This window comes from Bombina bombina, chromosome 2 (genome assembly GCF_027579735.1).
Source record: "Bombina bombina isolate aBomBom1 chromosome 2, aBomBom1.pri, whole genome shotgun sequence".
Taxonomy (NCBI): Eukaryota; Metazoa; Chordata; class Amphibia; order Anura; family Bombinatoridae; genus Bombina; species Bombina bombina.
Genome location: NC_069500.1, coordinates 199,034,411 through 199,049,364, shown reverse-complemented (window position 1 = coordinate 199,049,364; position 14,954 = coordinate 199,034,411). Strand labels below are relative to the sequence as shown.

General features: G+C 40.8%; 1 protein-coding gene across 2 annotated transcripts in view; it reads left to right on the top strand.

The window, feature by feature from the left end:
* The window catches only part of FCHO2 (FCH and mu domain containing endocytic adaptor 2), a 505,609-nt gene that overhangs the window by 426,484 nt on the left and 64,171 nt on the right, over nucleotides 1-14,954 (top strand). For both annotated transcript variants that reach the window (XM_053701433.1, XM_053701434.1), the window contains exon 24: nucleotides 11,162-11,226. In XM_053701433.1, the coding sequence (XP_053557408.1) occupies nucleotides 11,162-11,226 (65 nt within the window). The remainder of the gene's footprint in view (nucleotides 1-11,161; nucleotides 11,227-14,954) is intronic.

Genomic DNA, 14,954 nt, shown 5'->3' with positions numbered 1-14,954 from the left:
GTTTTACAAATTTGACACTTTTGCTTCTTCTGAGGCTATTTTTGGGAGAAAGGTACTTCAGGCAGTGGTTCCCTCCGTTTAAAGTTCCTGCCTTGTCCCTCCCTTCATCCGTGTACTTTAGCTTTGGTATTAGTATCCCATAAGTAATGGATGACCCGTGGACTGACTACACTTAACAAGAGAAAACATAATTTATGCTTACCTGATAAATTTATTTCTCTTGTAGTGTAGGCAGTCCACGGCCCGCCCTGTCTTTTAAGGCAGTTCAAACATTTTTAATTTAACTCCAGTCACCACTGCACCCTATGGTTTCTCCTTTCTCGTCTTGTTTCGGTCGAATGACTGGATATGTCATGTGAGGGGAGGAGCTATATAGCAGATCTGCTTGGGTGATCCTCTTGCAACTTCCTGTTGGGGAAGAGATATAATCCCATAAGTAATGGATGACCCGTGGACTGACTACACTACAAGAGAAATACATTTATCAGGTAAGCATAAATTATGTTTTCTTAAACCCCATCTTATTTATTTTATTACTCTTTAGGGAGAAAGGTTCATCAAGCGGTGGTGCCTTCTGTTTGGACAGCACTTTGAGATTGAAATATAAAATGTTTAAATGTAGATAAAAAACATTTGCATTATGTTTTCTTATTTTGTCTCCTTTAATTTAGTTCTGAATCTTGTGGGCTTTCCAATTCTTGTTAAAAGTGGAAGTGGAGATTCCAGACTTAGAACTCTCTATATTCTACACAGTCATTGATTGGACATACTAGTGACCCATTTTTATCATTCCCTAATTGGCCTCAGTAGAAAAAGAAACTTATTTTTTTTCAATATTTAAACAACTAATATCTTTTTTTTTTTTTTGTATAATATTCTCAGGCTAAGTTTTGCTTTTATCATTCAATATTCCTTTAGTTTAGTAACATTTATTGTGTGGTTTGTGTTTATTAGTGGATATAATAGTGTTTTGATATATATATATATCTCAAAAGATGAGAGAGAGACTAAGGTAATTCTCCTCTCCCTTTCTTAATGTGAGGGATTCTCAGATAGAAGTTCTGCTTCTTTTTTATGTTGGACCTGTCTGGGCAGGATAAGCTCAGTGGGGCTTGGGGATTATTTCCTTTTGTTACAGGCTGGGGTGGCAAACACTTACCAGTGCTTTCTTGGGGCTTATGACACTTTGGTATTGCTATATTGGATTGATCCGAGATCACATTATTTGGGGATCATATAAATCACAAGCATGTTAACATGGTGCCAGCCATTAAATCCAGAAGGACATTTAGTCTTTTCTTTCAGCTGATGTACCCCAGGGAAGGCTGATTAGTAGGTGTGTGCATTATTTCAGGCTTTCCGGCACAGCAAATGGCAGAATACTGCAGACCTACAACCATTTTCAGGCTTTGTTTCACTAACAATTAACAAAGCCTGAAATAATGCACATGCCTACTGCATAAGCAGTAGTACCCCATGTACCATAAGTGCTGCTACTCGTGGGAACGCTCTGAGCAGTGTGTGTAACATTTCCATTTCTGGATAGAATAATTTCTATGCATTATTTGTTCTGGGCACAGGGTAATTACTTTTCCTCAAAAGGTTTGTGCCCTTTGCAATAATCCTGGATGGAATAACGATTAACTGCACTTTTTTTGTACGGGACAAATTACTGTGGACATTTTGTATAACTTTCCCTAAATGCTGTTACAGATTATACTGTGTTAAACTTTCTACTTAGTCCATTCTCAGGATAACAAGTCTGATTGTAATCATATGGACACTAAATATTCCAGATGCATTTAAATTAGGGTTGCCACCTCAGCCATGTTTTCCTGAGCACGTATGAGAAACACATGCTGCAGGGTGTGCAGAAAGGCGCACATAAATAGTGCTGTTCATTGTCACTATTTGTTTGCTGTCCAGGGTTGAAATTCATGTTCCTACCTGCACACCCTGCAGCATGTATAACTCATAAGTGTCCAGGATAACATGTCTTAGGTGGCAACCCTAATTTGAACTATCTGTTTTTTCAGACTTCATTAGATATAAAATAATTTGTGTTTAGACTTGAAAAGTCCAGCATCTATTTTATTAGCTTAGTTTTGGAATAAGCTTAATTTCTCCAACATAGGTGTGTCCGGTCCACGGCGTCATCCTTACTTGTGGGATATTCTCTTCCCCAACAGGAAATGGCAAAGAGCCCAGCAAAGCTGGTCACATGATCCCTCCTAGGCTCCGCCTACCCCAGTCATTCTCTTTGCCGTTGTACAGGCAACATCTCCACGGAGATGGCTTAGAGTTTTTTAGTGTTTAACTGTAGTTTTTATTATTCAATCAAGAGTTTGTTATTTTGAAATAGTGCTGGTATGTACTATTTACTCAGAAACAGAAAAGAGATGAAGATTTCTGTTTGTATGAGGAAAATGATTTTAGCAACCGTAACTAAAATCCATGGCTGTTCCACACAGGACTGTTGAGAGCAATTAACTTCAGTTGGGGGAACAGTGTGCAGTCTCTTGCTGCTTGAGGTATGACACATTCTAACAAGACGATGTAATGCTGGAAGCTGTCATTTTCCCTATGGGATCCGGTAAGCCATGTTTATTACGATCATAAATAAGGGCTTCACAAGGGCTTATTAAGACTGTAGACTGTTTCTGGGCTAAATCGATTCATTATTAACACATATTTAGCCTTGAGGAATCATTTTATCTGGGTATTTTGATATAATAATATCGGCAGGCACTGTATTAGACACCTTATTCCTTAGGGGCTTTCCCAAAGCTTAAGCAGAGCCTCATTTTCGCGCCGGTGTGGCGCACTTGTTTTTGAGAGGCATGGCATGCAGTCGCATGTGAGAGGAGCTCTGATACTTAGAAAAGACTTTCTGAAGGCGTCATTTGGTATCGTATTCCCCTTTGGGCTTGGTTGGGTCTCAGCAAAGCAGATACCAGGGACTGTAAAGGGGTTAAAGTTTAAAACGGCTCCGGTTCCGTTATTTTAAGGGTTAAAGCTTCCAAATTTGGTGTGCAATACTTTTAAGGCTTTAAGACACTGTGGTGAAAATTTGGTGAATTTTGAACAATTCCTTCATGTTTTTTCGCAATTGCAGTAATAAAGTGTGTTCAGTTTAAAATTTAAAGTGACAGTAACGGTTTTATTTTAAAACGTTTTTGTAATTTGTTATCAAGTTTATGCCTGTTTAACATGTCTGAACTACCAGATAGACTGTGTTCTGAATGTGGGGAAGCCAGAATTCCTATTCATTTAAATAAATGTGATTTATGTGATAATGACAATGATGCCCAAGATGATTCCTCAAGTGAGGGGAGTAAGCATGGTACTGCATCATTCCCTCCTTCGTCTACACGAGTCTTGCCCACTCAGGAGGCCCCTAGTACATCTAGCGCGCCAATACTCCTTACTATGCAACAATTAACGGCTGTAATGGATAATTCTGTCAAAAACATTTTAGCCAAAATGAACCCTTGTCAGCGTAAGCGTGGCTGCTCTGTTTTAGATACTGAAGAGCATGACGACGCTGATATTAATATCTCTGAAGGGCCCCTAACCCAGTCTGATGGGGCCAGGGAGGTTTTGTCTGAGGGAGAAATTACTGATTCAGGGAACATTTCTCAACAGGCTGAACCTGATGTGATTGCATTTAAATTTAAGTTGGAACATCTCCGCATTCTGCTTAAGGAGGTATTATCCACTCTGGATGATTGTGAAAAGTTGGTCATCCCAGAGAAACTATGTAAAATGGACAAGTTCCTAGAGGTGCCGGGGCTCCCAGAAGCTTTTCCTATACCCAAGCGGGTGGCGGACATTGTTAATAAAGAATGGGAAAGGCCCGGTATTCCTTTCGTCCCTCCCCCCATATTTAAAAAATTGTTTCCTATGGTCGACCCCAGAAAGGACTTATGGCAGACAGTCCCCAAGGTCGAGGGAGCGGTTTCCACTTTAAACAAACGCACCACTATACCCATAGAGGATAGTTGTGCTTTCAAAGATCCTATGGATAAAAAATTAGAAGGTTTGCTTAAAAAGATGTTTGTTCAGCAGGGTTACCTTCTACAACCAATTTCATGCATTGTCCCTGTCGCTACAGCCGCATGTTTCTGGTTCGATGAGCTGATAAAGACGCTCGATAGTGATTCTCCTCCTTATGAGGAGATTATGGACAGAATCAATGCTCTCAAATTGGCTAATTCTTTCACCCTAGACGCCACTTTGCAATTGGCTAGGTTAGCGGCTAAGAATTCTGGGTTTGCTATTGTGGCGCGCAGAGCGCTTTGGTTGAAATCTTGGTCGGCTGATGCGTCTTCCAAGAACAAGCTACTAAACATTCCTTTCAAGGGGAAAACGCTGTTTGGCCCTGACTTGAAAGAGATTATCTCTGATATCACTGGGGGTAAGGGCCACGCCCTTCCTCAGGATCGGCCTTTCAAGGCAAAAAATAGACCTAATTTTCGTCCCTTTCGTAAAAACGGACCAGCCCAAAGTGCTACGTCCTCTAAGCAAGAGGGTAATACTTCTCAAGCCAAGCCAGCTTGGAGACCAATGCAAGGCTGGAACAAGGGAAAGCAGGCCAAGAAACCTGCCACTGCTACCAAGACAGCATGAAATGTTGGCCCCCGATCCGGGACCGGATCTGGTGGGGGGCAGACTCTCTCTCTTCGCTCAGGCTTGGGCAAGAGATGTTCTGGATCCTTGGGCGCTAGAAATAGTCTCCCAAGGTTATCTTCTGGAATTCAAGGGACTTCCCCCAAGGGGGAGGTTCCACAGGTCTCAGTTGTCTTCAGACCACATAAAAAGACAGGCGTTCTTACATTGTGTAGAAGACCTGTTAAAAATGGGAGTGATTCATCCAGTTCCATTAAGAGAACAAGGGATGGGGTTTTACTCCAATCTGTTCATAGTTCCCAAAAAAGAGGGAACGTTCAGACCAATCTTAGATCTCAAGATCTTAAACAAGTTTCTCAAGGTTCCATCGTTCAAGATGGAAACCATTCGAACTATTCTTCCTTCCATCCAGGAAGGTCAATTCATGACCACGGTGGATTTAAAGGATGCGTATCTACATATTCCTATCCACAAGGAACATCATCGGTTCCTAAGGTTCGCATTCCTGGACAAACATTACCAGTTCGTGGCGCTTCCTTTCGGATTAGCCACTGCTCCAAGGATTTTCACAAAGGTACTAGGGTCCCTTCTAGCTGTGCTACGACCAAGGGGCGTTGCGGTAGTACCTTACTTGGACGACATTCTGATTCAAGCGTCGTCCCTTCCTCAAGCAAAGGCTCACACGGACATCGTCCTGGCCTTTCTCAGATCTCACGGATGGAAAGTGAACGTGGAAAAGAGTTCTCTATCCCCGTCAACAAGGGTTCCCTTCTTGGGAACAATTATAGACTCCTTAGAAATGAGGATTTTTCTGACAGAGGTCAGAAAAACAAAACTTCTAGACTCTTGTCGGATACTTCATTCCGTTCCTCTTCCTTCCATAGCTCAGTGCATGGAAGTGATCGGGTTGATGGTAGCGGCAATGGACATAGTTCCTTTTGCGCGCATTCATCTAAGACCATTACAACTGTGCATGCTCAGTCAGTGGAATGGGGACTATACAGACTTGTCTCCGAAGATACAAGTAAATCAGAGGACCAGAGACTCACTCCGTTGGTGGCTGTCCCTGGACAACCTGTCACAAGGGATGACATTCCGCAGACCAGAGTGGGTCATTGTCACGACCGACGCCAGTCTGATGGGCTGGGGCGCGGTCTGGGGATCCCTGAAAGCTCAGGGTCTTTGGTCTCGGGAAGAATCTCTTCTACCGATAAATATTCTGGAACTGAGAGCGATATTCAATGCTCTCAAGGCCTGGCCTCAGCTAGCGAGGACCAAGTTCATACGGTTTCAATCAGACAACATGACAACTGTTGCGTACATCAACCATCAGGGGGGAACAAGGAGTTCCCTAGCGATGGAAGAAGTGACCAAAATCATTCTATGGGCGGAGTCTCACTCCTGCCACCTGTCTGCTATCCACATCCCAGGAGTGGAAAATTGGGAAGCGGATTTTCTGAGTCGTCAGACATTGCATCCGGGGGAGTGGGAACTCCATCCGGAAATCTTTGCCCAAGTCACTCAGCTGTGGGGCATTCCAGACATGGATCTGATGGCCTCTCGTCAGAACTTCAAAGTTCCTTGCTACGGGGCCAGATCCAGGGATCCCAAGGCGGCTCTAGTGGATGCACTAGTAGCACCTTGGACCTTCAAACTAGCTTATGTGTTCCCGCCATTTCCTCTCATCCCCAGGCTGGTAGCCAGGATCAATCAGGAGAGGGCGTCGGTGATCTTGATAGCTCCTGCGTGGCCACGCAGGACTTGGTATGCAGATCTGGTGAATATGTCATCGGCTCCACCTTGGAAGCTACCTTTGAGACGAGACCTTCTTGTTCAGGGTCCGTTCGAACATCCGAATCTGGTTTCACTCCAGCTGACTGCTTGGAGATTGAACGCTTGATTTTATCGAAGCGAGGATTCTCAGATTCTGTTATCGATACTCTTGTTCAGGCCAGAAAGCCTGTAACTAGAAAGATTTACCACAAAATTTGGAAAAAATATATCTGTTGGTGTGAATCTAAAGGATTCCCTTGGGACAAGGTTAAGATTCCTAGGATTCTATCCTTCCTTCAAGAAGGATTGGAAAAAGGATTATCTGCAAGTTCCCTGAAGGGACAGATTTCTGCCTTGTCGGTATTACTTCACAAAAAGCTGGCAGCTGTGCCAGATGTTCAAGCCTTTGTTCAGGCTCTGGTTAGAATCAAGCCTGTTTACAAACCTTTGACTCCTCCTTGGAGTCTCAATTTAGTTCTTTCAGTTCTTCAGGGGGTTCCGTTTGAACCCTTACATTCCGTTGATATTAAGTTATTATCTTGGAAAGTTTTGTTTTTAGTTGCAATTTCTTCTGCTAGAAGAGTCTCAGAATTATCTGCTCTGCAGTGTTCTCCTCCTTATCTGGTGTTCCATGCAGATAAGGTGGTTTTACGTACTAAACCTGGTTTTCTTCCAAAAGTTGTTTCTAACAAAAACATTAACCAGGAGATTATCGTACCTTCTCTGTGTCCGAAACCAGTTTCAAAGAAGGAACGTTTGTTGCACAATTTGGATGTTGTTCGCGCTCTAAAATTCTATTTAGATGCTACAAAGGATTTTAGACAAACATCTTCCTTGTTTGTTGTTTATTCAGGTAAAAGGAGAGGTCAAAAAGCAACTTCTACCTCTCTCTCTTTTTGGATTAAAAGCATCATCAGATTGGCTTACGAGACTGCCGGACGGCAGCCTCCCGAAAGAATCACAGCTCATTCCACTAGGGCTGTGGCTTCCACATGGGCCTTCAAGAACGAGGCTTCTGTTGATCAGATATGTAGGGCAGCGACTTGGTCTTCACTGCACACTTTTACCAAATTTTACAAGTTTGATACTTTTGCTTCTTCTGAGGCTATTTTTGGGAGAAAGGTTTTGCAAGCCGTGGTGCCTTCCATTTAGGTGACCTGATTTGCTCCCTCCCTTCATCCGTGTCCTAAAGCTTTGGTATTGGTTCCCACAAGTAAGGATGACGCCGTGGACCGGACACACCTATGTTGGAGAAAACAGAATTTATGTTTACCTGATAAATTTCTTTCTCCAACGGTGTGTCCGGTCCACGGCCCGCCCTGGTTTTTTAATCAGGTCTGATAATTTATTTTCTTTAACTACAGTCACCACGGTACCATATGGTTTCTCCTATGCAAATATTCCTCCTTAACGTCGGTCGAATGACTGGGGTAGGCGGAGCCTAGGAGGGATCATGTGACCAGCTTTGCTGGGCTCTTTGCCATTTCCTGTTGGGGAAGAGAATATCCCACAAGTAAGGATGACGCCGTGGACCGGACACACCGTTGGAGAAAGAAATTTATCAGGTAAACATAAATTCTGTTATCCCTGATGAATGTCCTACTTTGGTTACTATTAAGGATTATGTGGAAGAATTTGCTAATGCTGACAAATGGCTTTATGTTCCTGAAAAAAAGACAAATTCTTTCCTTTGCCAAAATGTATAAGCTCAATATTACATGCATTTGTTCACTATTTCAAGAAAATAATTGTCCCAGAATATAATTATGGAAATTTGAGATATTATGGTAGAAATTAGAATAAGCTAAAAGGGAAAGTCCACTCTAGAATTCTCCAGACTAAATGATCTTGTCTCTGAAGAATCTTCTCTAGAGGATATTCATGATCATATTTAATGCCTAAAGAGGGCAAACTCTTTCATCTGTTACACTGTAATTCAGATCATTTGCTTGACTGCAAAGAGTACAGCCCTAGCTGTTTTATGCAGAAGGGCCTTTTGACACCATATTGGCTGACCAAGACTTTAGCCAAAGTCAGTTTCTTACTCTTTCCTTTAAGGGCAAGAATCTGTTTGGCTCAGAATTGGTTACTATCATTTCTATTGTCACAGGTGGAAAAAAAGCTTTCTTACCTCAAGTTAAGAAGTCAAGACCCAAAGGAAGATCTGTCAGCAGGTTTCATTCCTTCTGAACAAGGTACACAATCCCCAAATAGCCAGAAGCCTGACTCCTCTATATTTGCTTGGAGACCGCACTCCAACTTGAAGAAGTCCAAGCAGACCAAGAAGTCTGCCACAAACAACAAATCTGCATGAAGGTGTGGCCCCAGATCCTCCAGTAGGGGGCAGATTAGCCTTTTTCGGGAAGCTTGGGCAAACACTAATCCAGGATCCTTAGGTTCTGGACAGTGTTAAAATAATACAAGATAGGATTCCAGTTTTGCCCACCTCGAGAGAGGTTTATTCTGTGTCAGAGAAAAGGACAGCCTTCTTACAGTGCATGAAGGATTTAGAAATTATGGGAGTGATTACTCCAGTACATGTGGAGGAACAGGGGATGGAGTTTTTATTCAAACTTCTTCATAGTCCCAAAAAAGAAGGGAACTTTCAGACCCATCCTAGATCTGAAGATCCTAAACAGGTTTTTGAAAATACATTCTTTCAAAATGGAGACTATCTGAGCCATTTTTCCTTTTAGTAGTTCAGGGTCAGTACATGACCATAAATAAAAAGAGAGAAGCGCTCAACCTTGGAACGAACAATAGCATAATAGCTTGTTCTATGGCTAGTTACCACCCTAGAAGCAGCCTCAGTACATGACCACTATAGACTTGAAGGATGCATATCTACATATCCAAATACATTCGGATCATCACAGGTATCTTCGGTTTGCCTTTATAAAAAAGCATTTCAGTTTGTGGCCCTACCGTTCGGTTTGACAACTGCTCCTCAAATTTTCACTTAGGTTTTAGCAGCTGCTCGGTCTGTGATCATAATTCTAGGAGTGTCATGGCACTGTATTTGGACAATATCTTGGTTCAAGCTCCATATTTACCCGTAGATTCTTTTCATACGGAGAGACTACTGTGGTTCCTTTGTAACATTAACAATGGTTGGAAATTCAACGTAACCAAGAGTGCCTTAATACCCAGCACAAGGGTATGTTTCCTGGGAGTTCTAATTGACTCATTGGAGATAGAACTTTTTCTGACAGATCAGCGGAAACTCAAAACTACATGTTGTGTGTCAAATGCTTCAATCTATTCAGTTTCATAGACTTGATGGTGGCAGCTACAGTTGCTGTACTATTTGCAAGGTTCCGTTTAAGATCCATTCAACTTTGGATGCTGGGACAGTGGAATGGAGACCATTCCAATCTCTCCCAGTCTATTCAGTTAGACCACTTGGTAAGGAATCTCTTTCTTGGTGGACATACCCACACCATCTTTACAGAGAGATGTCCTTCCTCAGACCAGATTGGCAAATTATTACAACTGATGCAAGTCTATCCGGTTGGGGAGCAGTTTGGAAAGATCAGAGAGCTCAAGGGATCTGGTCCTCACAGGAAGCCATTTTACCTATCAACATCTTAGAATTCAGGGCCATCTTTAAAGTCCTCCAGGCTTGGCCTCAACTGGCCACTCATTTGGTCATTAGTTTCCAGTCAGAAAACATCATGACCATAGCCTATATCAATTACCAAGGAGGCGTTTTGAACCTCTCTAGCCATGTAGTAGGTCTTGCATTTTCTGAATTGGGCATAGACAAATCAGTGTGTCGTGTTCACAATCCATATTCCAGGTGTTGAGATTTGGGAGGTGGATTATCTACATCGTCATACCTTCCATCTGGGAAAATAGTCTCTCAATCGGGACATCTGAACCTCAAACTTCCTCTGTATGGGTTGAGGTCGAGAGATCCATAAGCAGAAATGGTGGATGATTTGACGGCTCCTTTGTGGTACCATTTAATGTTTCTGTTCCCTCCGATTGTCCTCCTTCTGCAGGTGATAGCCTGTCTATTGTAGGAGAGAATTTCTGCCATTCTCACACAGGACATGGTATTTAGATCTGGTGAAGATGTCCAGTGTTCCTCCATCCAGATATATTAGAACAGGGCCCATTCTACTTTCAAAATCTGCGATCGATAAGTTTGACTGCTTAGGGATTGAACGGATGATTTAGACCCTAGTTTAAACTAGGAAGATTTATCACTAGCTGTTGAAAGTTTCTTTCCTGGTGCTCTAACAGAAGAACTTTTGGCATTCCGTAAGGAGGCCACATATTCTAGAATTTCTGCAGACAGGACTTGATAAAGGCTTATCTGCAAGATCAATTAAGGGACAGGTCTCTGCTCTGTCGGTCTTTTTTGCATTTGAAACTGACTCATCTGCCTGACGATCAGTCATTCATTCAGGCGCTGGTTAACAGCACCTGAATGAATGCACAGATGTGCATGCAGGTAGGCAGGCTTAGTAAGAAATAAAATATAAACTTACCAATAAACAAATTATTTTACACTCATAATAGAACCATATAAAAGCCTGTCCTTTTTACTGTGTTTTTCCTGATCTGTCTGGGAACGGGTTATGTGTTGCCAGCCACAGAGGCTGTATACCAATCATTACTAAATATGAAGAAAATTAATTTAAGTATAAAATTGGTTTTACATAACTTAAAAGGCTTTTTCATACACACAATATATAGACAATAATTAATTAATATGAAAATATGACATAATTTTCCCTTTTTTTTTAAATAGGAATCCTGAACAAATGAAGGCATTGTGGCAAATATCAGGAATTTCTGAAAAATCTGAAAATGGAGGCAAGTATAGTAATATGTTTGTGTATAAGTATAATACAACATATTGTGAATTCACTCAGTAAAGTTTTATGGTAGAAATCTCTTAAAGGGACAGTAAAGTCAAAATTAAACTTTCTCAGGATTCAGATAGAAAATGCAATTTTAAACAGCTTTCCAATTTACTATTATCTATATTACTTTGTTCTTTTGGTATCCTTTGTTGAAATCATTCCTAGTTAGTCCAAGGAGCAGCAATGTTTTATTGGAAGCTAGCTTATTGGTGCCTACACATATATGCCTCTTGTCACTTTCAACAAAGGATACTAAGTGAAAGAAGCAGATTTGATAAGTCAGTTGGAAAATTGTTTAAAATTGTATGCTCATTATGAAAAAAATTGGGTTTCATGTTCTTTTAATGAAAGGATTATTAACACTGCATACTGAGAATCTTATGAAATCTGTGGGATTTTTTTTTTTAATAATTTGCTTAATGATGTTATAGTGGAAATAGGACAAGGTTGTTTGGTCACATTATCTTTCTTTGTACAAAGTGTGCCATATATAAAATATATGTTTATACATTTTAGTTTCATTATTTTTACATTTTTAGAATTTAGGCCATATATTTATGCATGGCTTGACAAATCCTGGTTACCAAGGAGCCACAGCTCAGTATTTTGTCTGTCCAGCACAGTTTATATATTATAACTTCATAGTTTAAACACTGTTTTTTGAGGGGGCGGAGCCAGCAGCTGAAGCAACAAGACGCTGGCTCAAACTTGAAAAAACTAACCAAGAATATGTACAGCTTATAAAGTTCTCTTTACATGCCCCTGCTAGTTTGATTCCTAAGCAGAAAAGTGAGTGTTTTGGGGACAAGAAACAAAGAAATAGATGACTATAATGCAAGAAGACCGGTGTATTAGCTAGATAGTTGAATACGGCGATCCACCATTTTGGACTGTGCATACATTCCACTGCTACTCTAAGTGAATAGTCCTATACATGCTCAGCTTATGTCTATTTGGAGCGTTATGGTGTCTATCGCTATCTAGCATCCCACCCTGGTTCACTGAGGTTATAGACTGGAAACCGCTACTACTCTCTATAGCTGACAGAAGAATACTGCTCTGGAAATCATGATGCCTTCAGCTAAGGAGAGACAGACTGCTACCTTGCTGGGCCCTTTACTACATATGCTAGACAAACTCCAATATATCCTCATTTGGGAGCTGAGAGGCTTTCACTCTGCCCCAGACTACGCTAGAGGAATATGGAACTACAAATGACAGCAACCATAGTGCAACTGACACCGTACAGCGTCTGGGAGAGATAATCTTCACCATAGTAGACTGTGCTACCGAGATACATTATGGGATGAGAGATCAGGCTAAAAAATATACCACTACAGGTGTTTGGCAACCACGCGTAGCGTCTGCCTACAAAGATTTCTCGCCCTGGCTCGGTTCCAAGTACACAGCCTAAAACTAGTGAAAGATAGTTAAGCGCTAAAAGCACGGGTTAAATTATAGGGATGTGAGTGAATATTAGTGCAAAATATGGTGCAAATATTAGTGTTGCATAATAAAAAATACAATGAATAATATAGTATATAATAAAGGTGCCTGAAAAATATATCCGGTTTAGTGAATATAACCAATACAAAGAGGTACATAATGTTACAAAATGGAACAACTATAATGAAATCAGATAATCAATTTAATAAAATACAAATGTATCATCTAAAACATATAAAACCTAATAGAAGGGACGTCTCCCTTAGAACAATAGATGGCTTCTAAATAGCCTGGTGGAAATAATAAAACTTATAAATTAAAGTACTTGAGCTTTTGAGGTGAGAAATAGCCTTGGTTTAGGCTATGATAGTTGCCTTGACAGATTCAAAAATATCACTGCGGTTCTCACAATCGTTAAGAGATCAAACACAGTGCGGTTTAGCAATCTTAAGGAGAACAAACACAGTGCGATTTAGCAATCTTAAGGAGAACAAACACAGTGCGATTTAGCAATCTTAAGGAGAACAAACACAGTGCGGTTTAGCAATCTTAAGGAGAACAAACACAGTGCGATTTAGCAATCTTAAGGAGAACAAACACAATGTGTTGCTGGCAGGTCAAGCTAACTGTTTGTGTGTAGTGAGGTGTTACCGGTTGTAGGTGAGTGGCGACTTTTACGTGACCCCTCTGACATCACGTGTAAGATGTTTAATGTCCAGAGCAGACAAGAGGAAAAGTTCAGAGGGGTCACGTAAAAGCCGCCACTCACCTACAACCGGTAACACCTCACTACACACAAACAGTTAGCTTGACCTGCCAGCAACACGCTGTGTTTGTTCTCCTTAAGATTGCTAAATCGCACTGTGTTTGTTCTCTTAACGATTGTGAGAACCGCAGTGATATTTTTGAATCTGTCAAGACAACTATCATAACCTAAACCAAGGCTATTTCTCACCTCAAAAGCTCAAGTACTTTAATTTATAAGTTTTATTATTTCCACCAGGCTATTTAGAAGCCATCTATTGTTCTAAGGGAGACGTCCCTTCTATTAGGTTTTATATGTTTTTGATGATACATTTGTATTTTATTAAATTGATTATCTGATTTCATTATAGTTCCATTTTGTAACATTATTTTCCTCTTTGTATTGGTTATATTCACTAAACCTGATACATTTTTCAGGCACCTTTATTATATACTATATTATTCATTGTATTTTTTATTATGCAACACTAATATTTGCACCATATTTTGCACTAATATTCACTCACATCCCTATAATTTGACCCGTGCTTTTAGCGCTTAAAGGGACATTAAACCCACATTTTTTCTTTAATGATTCAGATAGAGAATACCATTTTTAACAACTTTCTAATTTACTTCTATTATCTAATTTGCTTAATTCTCTTGATAATCTTTCCTGAAAAGCATATCTAGATAGGCTCAGTAGCTTCTGATTGGTGGCTGCACATATTTGCCTTATGTGATTGGCTCACCCATGTGCATTGCTATTTATTTATCAAAGGATATCTAAAGAATGAAGCAAATTAGATAATAGAAGTAAATTTGAATGTTGTTTAAAATTGCTTTATCTGTCGGAATCATGAAAGAAAACGTTTGGGTTTAATGTCACTTTAACTATCTTTCACTAGATTTTGTACTAATCTTTTTCTTGAGGGGAAATCACTAGTTAAGCAGGGTTCTTATATCCTCTAAGCGCTTCTACTTTTTCCTTTGCACTTCCAAGTACACAGCCGACAGGTCGGCCCGGCTCCTACCCCTGTTGGAAGACTTTAACTTTGTGAAAAAGGGTAGCTACGGTCTGGAGAGGCCAGATCCATAACGTAACAGCTTTCATCCAAGACAAGGAGGGACAACTGCGGGGGGGGGGGGGGGGGGCTAGCTTTACCCTGGGTTTCGTCGCAGAGGTCTCTGCACTGTCTCACGATGATCCTCCACAGTTCCCTAGCAAGAGAGGAATTGGCTAAGTCACAGTGGCATCGCTGCAGCAGCTCTACATAGGCTTAAATAAAGTACCGAACTGTCTTTACCTCCTGCTCCTACGGTTTAGACTCTGTGATAGCAGTGCGCTTAAATTTAACTTATAAGGATCTTTGAGCCTACTTACATATAATTCCTAATCTTGTCTGACAATATTGTTTTGTGTTAATATTTACAACTCGCTCCCCCTAGTTACCTACATATAGTGCTTAACACGGCTGCTTAGATTGA